The 12,620-nt window shown below is 45.1% G+C and overlaps 1 protein-coding gene across 1 annotated transcript in view; it reads left to right on the top strand.

The window, feature by feature from the left end:
• NCOA2 (nuclear receptor coactivator 2) overlaps positions 1-12,620 on the top strand; it is a 118,651-nt gene that overhangs the window by 95,858 nt on the left and 10,173 nt on the right. Inside the window, exons 14-18 of the mRNA XM_081111596.1 lie at positions 1,255-1,384; positions 7,007-7,172; positions 9,632-9,910; positions 10,723-10,803; positions 11,907-12,141. Coding sequence (XP_080967722.1) covers positions 1,255-1,384; positions 7,007-7,172; positions 9,632-9,910; positions 10,723-10,803; positions 11,907-12,141 — 891 coding nt within the window. The remainder of the gene's footprint in view (positions 1-1,254; positions 1,385-7,006; positions 7,173-9,631; positions 9,911-10,722; positions 10,804-11,906; positions 12,142-12,620) is intronic.

The following is a 12,620-nucleotide window of genomic DNA, read 5'->3' as shown; positions in this document are numbered from 1 at the left end:
CAGATAAGTTGACGTTTATGTTCTGTTTCATATACTTAGATATTGTGCCATGAGTAGGAGCTAACTGATGAGGGAAAGGTGCCATGGTTGTTTGGAGGAGGTGGTGCAGGCTCCTCATCCCACCTCTGGCATCTGTTTTCCTAACCAGCAGCTTAACTGCTCAGTGCATTTGGGGTTATTGTTTCTGAAAGATGACATTCTTGTCATTTGAGGCTGCATGAGAAATGCTAAAAAATGACCAGAATTCCATGCAAAATTAAACTGGGAAATATTTTTTAATATTTCTTCATTTAAAAAACATCATAATAAATACCTATATCCAGAAATTTAATTTAGTGTGTCTTTCATCATTGAAAGGCATCACTCTTGGCTTTTGAGCTTTGCTGTATAACTGAGTTTTTCTGATTATAATGGAAGTCTATTGTAATGGAAGACAGGTCTACAGATAATGATAACAGTAAAATTGTTAAAAAGCTCATATCGTCATTAGCCTTAAACCTCTAAAAAGAGCTATTAAGAATGAGCATGTCTGAGCTACTGGCCTCCTTTCTTTTCCACCCTTACTCCCTGGAGAGTCACTGAACCCAGTAGGTTCAGGAGCACGCGCAGACCAGCGCCTCTCACAGGACGGCCCAGGACCCCGGCGTCCTTTGGAAAGGGGGTCTGCCAGCCCCAGACTATTCTCATAATCACACTAAGACACTGTTTTCCTTCTCACTCTCCTTCTCTCGCGGGGCTGGAATGTGGAAGCAAGTAGGAAATTCTGACTCTCTTCTGTCAAAGGACATTAAAGTGATTTTCAAAAATATAAAACAACATCAGTAAAAGGTGGCGTTGCGTTTTTTTGTTTGTTTTTTCTTTCAAAAAAGTTTGTGTTAACATATACTGGGTTTATTATAATGATTTTTAAATGAAGTAATATTTTTTGTATTGGCCAATTTTAATTCCAACAAAGTAAATTTCAGTAAGATACAACCCACATAGACAAAATCTTCTTTGACAAAATGGAAAGGGTCCTCAGGGCAAGAAGAGGCGTAGAGCTGCTGCTCTGCACCGCCCTGGGAGCGGTGACTAGCCTTGATATTCACTCTGTATTTCTGTATCAGAACAGAGTCTTATTTCACCTGGTTAGTGTTCCTCCTGTCTTTCATTTTCTAAAAACCAGATGTGTTGCTTTGTATTACATGGCAGAAACAGATCTTTCCCTGATTACAAGCTGTAAGATTTTTGGACTTTTGTCTTCTCCTTTTCTAGGGCCATCTGAGTTAGAGATGAACATGGGGGGCGCCCAGTATAGCCAACAGCAAGCTCCTCCGAACCAGACCGCCCCGTGGCCTGAGAGCATCCTGCCCATAGACCAGGCCTCCTTCGCCAGCCAGAGCAGGTGAGTCTGAGCCCCCAGGAGGTCCGGGAGAGCTGCTTTCCGAGTTCTGTACGTTATTTTACACAGGCCTGTGCCCAGAGTCAGTCCTCTCCTTTTAATAGCTGGTGCCTGACCAAACTGAAGAATTCAGACTTTGTACATTAAGCCGTTGAAATAGTTTTTTGAAAAAGGATGTGGTGTCTGATCAAATTTATTGAGTTTTTTTGGTTGTGATTATCAGTCTAATCATTTTCATTTCCTTGTAGGTGATCTTTTCTTTCTAATTGCTTTTGAACAGTTCTTGGTGTTTGCTGCGTGGTAGCTTTACCACAGTGCGTCTAGGTGTGGATTTATTGATACTACCTGGTATTTAGTATATATTGTTCATTTCTAAGAGTTTTATTTGCCCGGTTATTTTTCACAACTTCTTTCATCTTGCTTATTTTTGTGATTTTTTTTTAAACATATTTTTATTGATTTCAGAGAGGAAGGGAGAGAGCTAGAAAGAAACATCAATGATGAGAGAGAATCATTGATAGGCTGCCTCCTGCACGCCCCCTACTGGGGATCGAGCCCGCAGCCGGGGCATGTGCCCTTGGCCGGAATCAAACCTGGGACCCTTTAGTCTGCAGGCCAATGCTCTATCCACTGAGCCAAACCAGCTAGGGCTGTTTTTGTGAATTTATCTTTTATATCTTTAAATACTACATTAATCATTATTTCTAAATTTTTTTCCTCAATACTTTCAATATCTGGATTTCTTGAAGTTCTAAATCCAATGATTGACCTATTTCCCTAAGTCGTTGGTAATTTCACTGGGAGTTCATAACAGATCTCAGTTAGTGAAACATCTGGGATTGAAATTGAGGGCACTTTTATTAAGGGAGAATTTGCAGTGGTCTCTGCCAGCTGTGACGTCACTACTTACTTGGGTCTCCCCCAGGATCCCTCAGCTCAGCCCAGCAGTCTCAGGGTAGCTCTTTGACTTCGCTTTGCTTTATGGATAAAAACGCACCTGTCACCCGTGGCTTGGAGAATGCCTGCGTTTCAGCTCATCGTTGTGTTTTGTTTTGTGTTATTCCCGGCAAAGGCAACATCTGTTGTGATACTGCGCAATCTCACTGGGTTTTAGCAGAGCAACGGAAGCCGAGGTTGCACAGGGGACTGAGGCCTGAGTGATGGCACTGCCCAGCCGGCCGGGTGGGCGAGAGCCTAGGCAGGGAGAGAGCTGGGGCCTGAGCAAGAGGCAGTGTGGGCCCTCACAGGATGCAGGCTTTGCTTTCCAGGAAGCAAACTTCTTAGAAAACGTAAACTGGAGGAATTTGGCCTTGAGGCTCATATGTAAAGAGTTGGGGATGGCCCTAACTGGTTTGGCTCAATGGATAGAGCGTCGGCCTGCGGACTCAAGGGTTCCAGGTTCGATTCCGGTCAGGGGCATGTACCTTGGTTGCAGGCACATACCCAGTAGGGAGTGTGTGGGAGGCAGTTGATCGATGTTTCTCTCTCATCGATGTTTCTAACTCTCTGTCCCTCTCCCTTCCTCTCTGTAAGAAATCAATAAAATATATATTTTTTTAAAAAAGAGTTGGGGTTGGAGGCTCCATGAAGACCTTTTTGCAGAGTGAATGTTTATGTGCTTCTGGGATTATTCTTGTCTCAAATCATATAATTCTCTTATCAAATGCACAAATGATGAAAGTCAACAGGGTTTCTGGAGCTTCACCCAGGCAGGCCTCATTTCCAGAGCTGCTTAAAAATGCACATTTCTGAGTGAGTCCCTCTCTGGGATGTAATGCTTTCATCGTAGTCGGGGATGCACAGTGCAGGTTTGCAGTGTGTGCCTGTCTTTCTTTCTGTAAAGTGAGTAATAAAGGATTCAATGACGTTTTAAAAAATAGCGGAAGGTGAATATGTGCCCAGCAATAGGTTTGGTGAGAAAAGTAGAGAGCTGGTTATTGCAGTGAAAGAAAATATTAAGGAAACTGCTTAATAACTGTCTAAAGAAGGAAGGGTGCTCACCTGCAGTATGCCATTCGCTAAGGGGATATGTTTTTATTGATTTCAGAGAGGAAGAGGGGGAAAGAGGGATAGAAACATCAATGATGAGAGAGAATTATTGATTGGCTGCCTCCTGCACGCCCCCCATCAGAGATCAAGCCCGTAACCCAGGCATGTGCCCTGACCAGGAATGGAACTATGACCTCCTGGTTTATAGGTCAGTGCTCAACCACTGAGCCACACTGGCCCAGCGAAACAAGTGTTTTCAAACCCCACTGTGCCTGTGAACTGCCTCTGGGGTCTCACTGAGAGGCAGGTCTGGGTGGGACCCAGGAGTCTGCCTTCCCCACAAAGCCCAGGTGATGCCAGCACCGCTGGTCCTCCCACTGCATCATGAGTGGCAGTGAGGTTGGAAGAACAGACAGGGAGACTTCGAGTCTAATTTCACAGTGTGGGAGGGTTGTTCTTTCCTAAATATGTTTATTTGGTATGTTAAAACCCACCCAGCCTGAACCGGTTTGGCTCAGTGGATGGAGCGTCAGCCTATGGACTCAAGTGTCCCAGGTTTGATTCCGGTCAAGGGCATATGCCCGGGTTGCAGGCTTGATCCCCAGTAGGGGGTGTACAGAAGGCAACTGATCAATGATTCTCTCTCATCATTGGTGTTTCTATCTCTCTCTCTCTCTTCCTCTCCTTTTCTCTCTCTGAAATAAATAAAAATAGTAAAAAATAAGATAAACCCAGCCATTTCCATGGAAATTTACACATAATAAAAATACAGTGCAATAATTAAATCCAACATTTGATAGTTGTTTTTGAATGAAATGTGAAAGATGAGTTTCTAGGGAACTCATCCTAAGCCCAAAATTAGGATTTTCAGTTGCCCAAACAGATGAGAGTTCTGGTTGGTTGGTTGGTTGGTTGGTTGGTTGGTTGGTTGGTTAGTTGGTTGGTTGGTTGGTTGGTTAAAAAGGGAAGAATTCCGATTTTACTGAGTCCAAACGCAGAATGAGCTGTGCCACGCAGGTTCTGGGGCTCAGCGTGGCCTGTGCTGCCCCCTCGGTCACTGTGTCCGGCTGCCTGTGTCTAAGAACTGTGTGAACAAAGTGTTTTTGCCGCTTTAGAAGTTATTTCCGTCTTTCCAGGCACTCATCCCACTTATTGTATTTAAATAACTGAGTTTGGAAGAAAGTTAAGACCAACTTCAAGCTAATCTTACTGCCATAGAGCCTCAGAGGTGATGGTAACAGGTTCTAACAACACCCCTCTTGAAACAAAAGGAAAGCAGTGCTTTCTAAAAATCCCCTCTGTTAGTGTCACCATCATCATTTTGTGTTTTTACAACCCACCTGTTTAGGAATGGGTTTAATGTTTATGAACCAAGCACTAGTTTATGTACATATTTCAAAAAGACAGTATGTTAAATCTCCAACATATCCCCATATCACTGGTTGTAGCTGAATTTCCGTTTTCTGTAGTTCCATTGTGTTTTTTCCTTAGCTCACCTGGTACGTAAAGAGAGGTTTGAAATATAGTCCAAAATGTATAGATGATTTGTTTGAAGATTTCTGTTGGGTTTATAAAAGTGATCTTTTTTTCTTGAAATAGAACCGCTGTCTTTCATGAAAGATTTGCTTTCACATTAAACTCAAATTTTTTGAGTTAACTTGGTTTTCTGTTGTTTGAAATGTACGTGAGAGTAAAGTTTCTTGTGTTGACTATTTCTCATCATGTAGGAGCTGCTACTTTTTTGCAGGATTTTGGGAATACATGTGAAAAGTGAGGGTAATGGTACGGTTTCCCATGAGCCTATCACCAGTGGAGAGATGAGGGGTCAGGGGTGTGTGTAGGAATGAAGCTTCTGGAGGAACAGGAATTGAAAATTTTGAAATAAAGCTAGACAAAGTAAATACTTGAATGCCCCACGTGAATAGCCTCGGGGGAATGAGGTCTCAACCTAAGAGCCTGGTACAGAGCCGACGTCCACTCTGGCCGACTTGAGCTCTTTTTGCATGAAGTTTACCACATCCAGATGTTGGTCACTTCTCGGGCATTTCCTTCTGCCTTTGCCGCCATGACATGCAGTCCTGTGGTTTTCTCCTGGTTGCTCCTCCCCCCCCTCCCTAAGCAGCGGTGAGGAGTGATCGGATCACACTTGTATTTAAAAGTGAGTTCTGGGAAGGTGGCGGCCGTGGGGGAGCTATTTTAGTGCCTGCTGTTTACCGAGAACCACAGCAATGGTGGGGAGAGGAGGCAGGTGGAGAGTCCCCAGTGAGAGCAGAGGCTGAGAGTGTGGGTGGGAGCCCGAGTGGCTGGTGCGTGCGTGTAACTGCTGGTAGCTCATGTGAGGTCTCCTATGTCCTTTAACTGGGCCCAGTGCCTCGGAGGCAGTGGGGCTGCAGGCTTGGAGCCAGGGACAGCAGGTGAGGGTATTCTCAAGGGACACTTAATGGGGTGACTTTCTTTTTTTAAAAAAAAATATATTTTATTGATTTTTTACAGAGAGGAAGGGAGAAGGATAGAGAGTTAGAAACATCAATGAGAGAGAAACATCCCATCAGCTGCCTCCTGCACACCCCCTGTTGGGGATGTGCCCGCAACCAAGGTACATGCCCTTGACCGGAATCAAACCTGGGACCCTTCAGTCCGCAGGCTGACGCTGTATCCACTGAGCCAAACCGGTTAGGGCTGGGGTGCCTTTCTTTACCAGTAACTAGGGATCAGTGGAGAGTCTAGATTATTTTTAATGTACTGTGTTGTTACAACTTTTTGAAATTGTTGGCTTTAGTAATCAGCATTTCAGGATTTCTGGATTCTAGGCCAATGTGGCATATTCAGCTATCTTCAGAAAACATGGCATGTTCAACTGGGCTAAAGAAGCAGCTTCATCCCTTGATGAATCTGTGTTCACTTAAGAATGAAATTATTTCCTCCAAGACATCATATAGTAACTCAAAGGGTACAAATTTAGACTATTTTGGAAAGATAAGTATCATTTCCCCGTTGGTGTTAAAGTGACTCAGAAGCTCTTTTTAAAAATCTCCCCCAATTTGCCAGTTAATTTCAATTATGGGAGTTTTATATACCATAGACTTTGGAGTTTAATATTATGGTTTTATTATCTATTACCATATAGATTAACAAACATACTTTGCAGGTTCATGATCGGCTTCTCTTGGCCAACTCAGGGGGGCTTTCATGTTTCCGAGTCTTGCTTATGGGTGACTAAGAAGGCTCATGTTAGTCCAGTGAAGTTTAGTCTGGCGACAGCCGAGTTCAGAAATTTATGTGGCTTTTATACGCCTCTCGTGCTCTGGCCTCTCCCGGGTGGGTCAGCACAGCCTCCTATGAAATAAGACTATTCAATCAATCAGACTTTCCTAGTAAAGTTCAGGAAAAGTCCTTTGATCACTTCAGTGAAAAGTAAATGTATATGTGCTTGTGGGGTCAGCGTCCATTTGTGGAAACATTAATGGCCAGGCGGGCCTTGGACTCGCGTAGGTCATTTTGTTCTGTGTCCGGCTGGTACAGTATTTTACTACAAAGACCCTAGAAGGCAACTGAGACTTCAGTCCTTAAGGAATAACAATGTTCTGCGATCAGCTAGCTTTTCCACGGGCCCAAGCCGAAGTCTTGTCTTTGCAGGCAGCCTTTTGGCAGCTCCCCTGATGACCTGCTGTGCCCACACCCTGCCGCTGAGTCTCCCAGCGACGAGGGTGCCCTCCTGGACCAGCTCTACCTGGCCTTGCGGAACTTCGATGGCCTGGAGGAGATTGACAGAGCTTTGGGAATACCCGAACTGGTCAGCCAGGTACGTGCAGGCAGAAGCTGGCGGGGCTGAGCATCTCGTGGGCTCAGAGATGTTCGTTTCCTTTTGCCCACAGATAATCTGCAGTCTGCGTTTTACAATACCTTTTCACCTCGGGCCACTCTAGCTCTGGCTTCTTTCTCCCCCTCTCCTTGTGACTCCCTCATAAACTCTGGCCCAAGAACGGAAAACACTGGATATGAGCTTTACGTAGAATTTGGGTTATTCAGCTGAGAGGCAGAAACACAGGTGCAGCTCACCTAACGACAGGGAGGGACCCGCAGAATGGAACATTGCTGTCCCGATGGCCTTGAATGCTTTCCTCTGAAACCCATTCTCCATGATCGCCACACGAATCTTACATTTGTGGGCCAGTGATAAGAAACTATTTGTTCTAAAAGAATACTTTGCACATACGGTAGCAGAAGTCAATTAAGAGGTTGCTGTAACTCATTAATCATTTTGACCTTTGCATGGGTTTAGCCCTCAACAATATTTAGGATATTTAAGCATAAGCGGGAATAGAAAGAAGTTAACCAATTTTAGTGTACTCAGTTAGCTTCCTTCCTCCTGGTAATCAGTTGGTAACTTAAAGTAAGTCTCTGCTGTAAGATTACTTTATAGCAGTAATATCATAAATTATAATTAATTATAAGTAATATCATAGACAGTCTCATGAACTAGCACAGCCTTTCTGAAGCTGGCTCCCCAGCTAAGTTGGTGTGAAGCCGCCTTCCTGATTTACTGTATAAGGAGGAACCTAGAAAAAACGATCACGGTCGTGTTTCTGTCTTCCTCTCTTAGCAGCATGAATCATCTTTGTTTCTTGTTACTAAAAAGTACCTCCCAGTGTCGGGTCGACTTCTTGCACGTCTGACGTGCCATGAGGTCTGCGATGAAGGTGGGGCAGTCATTGGAGACTTCTGAAGCATTAAAAACAGTCTTGTCATAATCCCCACAGTTCGCAGACATAAGTGGGAGTTCAGACTTGTCAATTCATACTGAGAACAGCAAAATGGAAAGAAATGACTTGATATAACTTGAAATACAGCAAGAAAGGAAAATGGAGTTTAACTATTTCCTGTGTGGCTGCTGGCTTTGCCTCGGGTGATAGTTAGAATTCAGCATTCAGTGTTGTTGTCCTTGAGTTTTGTCTCAGTGACATTTAAAAATGTGATCCTGGGTTTTGCTGAGTGCATTGTTTTTATCAAAACTGGTGTCATTTCATCATTTAATATTTTAGTCTTATTTTTTCCATTTCTTTGTCTTATTTCTCTTTTGTCTCATCAAATACACCATCGTTATATCATGTGAAACTGAATTATGGAAGTGTGCTTATTAGTAGGTGGGGCTGGGAAATGTGTAGTAGTAGTGGACTTTATTTGTACTCATCAGAAATGTGTTTTCTTTGAAAATGGAAATTAAATGTTCTCGCTGTTAAAATTGGGCAAATAGATATTTATTTTTTAATTGATTTTGGGGGGGGGGGGAATGGATGTGAGAGGGAAACACCCATCAGCTGCCTCCTGCACACCCCCTACCGAGGATTAAGCCGCAACCCTGGCATGAGCCCTGACCAGGGATCAAACCAGCAGCCTTTCGGTGCACCAGGTGATTCCCAAACAATGGCCACACCAGCCAGGACTAAAGATGGGCAGATATTTAAAGTTCTGAGGTAGTTTTGTGGATTTAGTTAGAATAGTAATTCAACAATGAATAGTTTCCCCGACAAAGATCCATCCACATTTTCAAAACTATCATGGGGCCCTGGCCGGTGTGGCTCAGTTGGTTAGAGCATTGTCCTATGCACCAAAAGGTCGCAGATTCAATTCCTGGTCAGGGTACATACAGGAGGCAACCGATCAATGTTTCTCTCTCCCTCCCCCTTTGAAATTAATAAAGCTATATATTTTTTAATAAAATAAAGGCAGCATATCATACTGGTGAGTAGCTCAGGTCCTAAGTCACAGACTGGACTGGAACCGACAGACTGGACTGGAACCCAGGTGGGCTTCTTGCAATTTGTTTCACCTCTCCAAGTCTCAGTTGCATTATCTGCAAAATGGGAATAATGGCGGTGGGGACCCCAAAACTGCCGATCCCAACTAGGTACCAATGAACTATGCAGGTGTGAGTAATCTATCAAGAAAACATGAAACAGGCGCATTGGAAGTCCAGGTCAGTATCTGGTTGGTGGAGTGAGCAGGCAGCTTTCGTAGTCACGGCCCATGGGTCCCTTCCCTGGGAAGAAGTGACGGGGACGTCACGTCTGACCCCAGCTTCCTGCCTCACATAAAGGCTTTCCTAGAGAGAAAAGTGAAGTCAAGCTAAAAGTACCTTTGTGTAGTGAGGACAGTATAAAAGGCTTCAAATCTCTGACAATGAGAGAAACCAGCCTTACATTCCTTCTGCTGTTGTTAGTTTCTTTATTTCTTTGTTTGTTCCTTGGGCTTTCTCTTCAGAGCCAGGCAGTCGATCCAGACCAGTTCTCGAGCCAGGACTCCAACATGATGCTGGAGCAGAAGGCACCCGTCTTCCCCCAGCAGTACGCGTCTCAGGCCCAGATGGCCCAGGGGAGCTATTCTCCCATGCAGGACCCCAACTTCCACAGCATGGGGCAGCGGCCTAGTTACGCCACACTCCGCATGCAGCCCAGACCCAGCCTCCGGCCCACAGGCCTGGTACAGAACCAGCCCAATCAGCTGAGGCTCCAACTGCAGCATCGCCTCCAAGCACAGCAGGTATGTGCTCTGTGAGTGCCTGGAAGCCCGGGGTGGAGGGTGGAGGGTGGAGGGTGGAGGGTGGGTGGCACAGGGAAGACAGATGTCCGATGGAGCAGTAATTGTCTGCCCTTTGGATGCCTGCGATCTCATTCCATGCTTTCTAGGAGGGTGAAAATTTCTCCAAGATGATCCTATGATTTTCATACTCCTTTCTACTCCTTTCTTCCTTTCTCCTCCACTAACTCCAGTGCAGAGTAGCTGTCCTTTCATACCCTAACTCCGTTCTTTACTAATGGTCTAATCTTGAGCTCTCTGAGCCTGTTTTCATTCTGTAAAATGGGCTTGTTGTACAGTACAGGGCGGCATATGTATATTTAAGGGACCCAGCATAGTTCTGAGCCCAAACCAAGCACTCAGAACACCAGCTGCTCCTGTCAGGAGTCCTAGCTGTGACAGAATGGTCCCTGTCAGCAGATTTCTGTGATACAACAGGTAATCACGTTGCGGGCTTTCCAGTCTCCTTTCGTTTCTCTGAGTGATGAGCACCTGCCTTTTTCTGGTCTTCCTCTTGCCCTCCTTTTCTGGCCATTCTCCTCCCTTTCCCCCTTTCGAACAGTTGTTTTCTGAACAGTCCTGAATAATTCCCCAGTTATAAGCAATGTGACACCTCATTCAGAACTGGCTTCCACAAGAATCCAGCTCCAAGCCCGGGGCTTCAGTGTCCAGCAGCAGGCAGACGTTGGGTGGAAGGTGATTATGTTAGGAAGGTGATTTGAAATAAAATCCATAGGGGTTTTTTAATGTCCTGATTCCTATGTGTATCCATTTAGAATCGCCAGCCCCTTATGAATCAAATGAGCAATGTGTCCAATGTGTCCAACCTGACTCTGAGGCCTGGAGTACCAACACAGGTAAGGGGCAGCCCCTCTGTCAGCTTTCGCTGGGTCCATTTCTCCCCCCTTGATGCCCCACGTGAGGTAACTGAGATGCCAGATGTTCTGACGACCACAGGGTATCTGTAACATCATTCAGTCATCTTTTGTGGTTCCTCTTAACCATTGCCATTGATATTGCGGCTGCAGGCAACTCCATTATTCACATGTTGTGTTCCATAAAGTTATTGCAAGCAAGAATTAGCAGACACAGAACTACTGCTCCTAGGAGAAGTGGAGGGTTAGGTTCCTATGAGCCTCTGCTCACAACATTTTCAGCAACCTAGCAATACATGACCTTGTTTTAGGTATGTTTCCATTTGAAAGCAGATTATTTAATGGGTATTGTTCAGTCTTTGACATTTGAATTCACAGCCAATAGTCCTGTAACTCACCTAATGCAGTCTGAGGGTGGGACCAGAAGGCGGAGTCAGGAGGGAGCAGGCACAGGGAGTGTCTCAAATTATCCACCGCTTTGCATGTATCTGTAAATGACAGCAGTGCTGTGAATATTGATTTGGGATACAAATCAATCTTAGTGAGGAAAGGAGTGCACAGACAAGGAATCCACGAATAATGCGGGTTGGCTGTATATTGCAAGGGCCCCCAAGTGCCGGCATCTCTTCTCGTCACCTGCCCCTGCCCCCTCTCTCCCGGCCTCTGCTCAGCCTTTTCTGAAGGGCTTCAGGAACCCTTTGGCACAGTGATTTGGTTGCCCCTTTGGACTTGAATGAGACTCTGAATTGCCATTCTCAAAGTTGACGTCAGAGTCCTCTGACGGGAGGGACTGGACTTACCGTGAGGTCCTCTCACTTCGAGCCTCCAGTTAATTGGTGCTCACATTGGGCTTACCTGTGTACGTCATGGCACGTTTCGGAATAATCATCTCTGTAGAACTTAGAAGCTCACATTCTCAACCACCAGTAGTTGTTCAGCTCTACAGTGTTCTTTCCATATAAATATATTTTCCAAATGATTTTGCACGAGGCTGTACCATTATTTTTATCCTATTTCTAATATACACTTTGTTTTTCAACCTGTGTGTACCCCAACGTTTTCCACCCTGTGCTGCCCCGTTTCAGGCACCTATTAATGCCCAGATGCTGGCCCAGAGGCAGCGGGAGATCCTGAACCAGCATCTCCGCCAGAGACAGATGCATCAGCAACAGCAAGTTCAGCAAAGGACTTTGATGATGAGAGGCCAAGGGTTGAATATGACATCAAGCATGGTGGCTCCTAGTGGGATGCCCGCAACAATGAGCAACCCCCGGGTCCCCCAGGCAAATGCACAGCAGTTTCCATTTCCTCCAAACTACGGTACTGGACTTACATCCCCACCACCTTTCTCCAGTCCTTTCTCCCCAGTGTCCCCCAGTCCTGGGTCACAGCTCCTCTCTCACAGCTCTTTGCATGGCTCCCAGATGGCTCTGGCTAACCAGGGAATGATAGGCAGCCTGGGAGGACAGCTGGGGCCTGTCAGGAGTCCCCAGGTCCAGCACAGTACCTTCCAGTCTCTCAGCTCAGGTACCACCTTTTCTCTGAGTGCAGGTCTTACTTTAAGAATGACCGAAGTCAGTGTGAGTGTGTACAGTGTATCCACCAGTCGTGTGTGCGCGTGTGTGGATCGATGTGTTTATGTCCGTGTCTGTAAACACAGGTGGATATATATGTATTTATATTTGAACCTCTGAGTCTGACTCAAACAAATCAATAGACATACACAAAATGTTGAAAGTTGTATAGAAATGTAAATATTAGAGACATTCTACAACTTTGAAAAATAAAGACTCCAGCCA

This window comes from Myotis nattereri (genome assembly GCF_964212035.1).
Source record: "Myotis nattereri genome assembly, chromosome: 17".
Lineage (NCBI taxonomy): Eukaryota > Metazoa > Chordata > Mammalia > Chiroptera > Vespertilionidae > Myotis > Myotis nattereri.
This window is presented reverse-complemented; position numbering and strand designations above follow the sequence as displayed.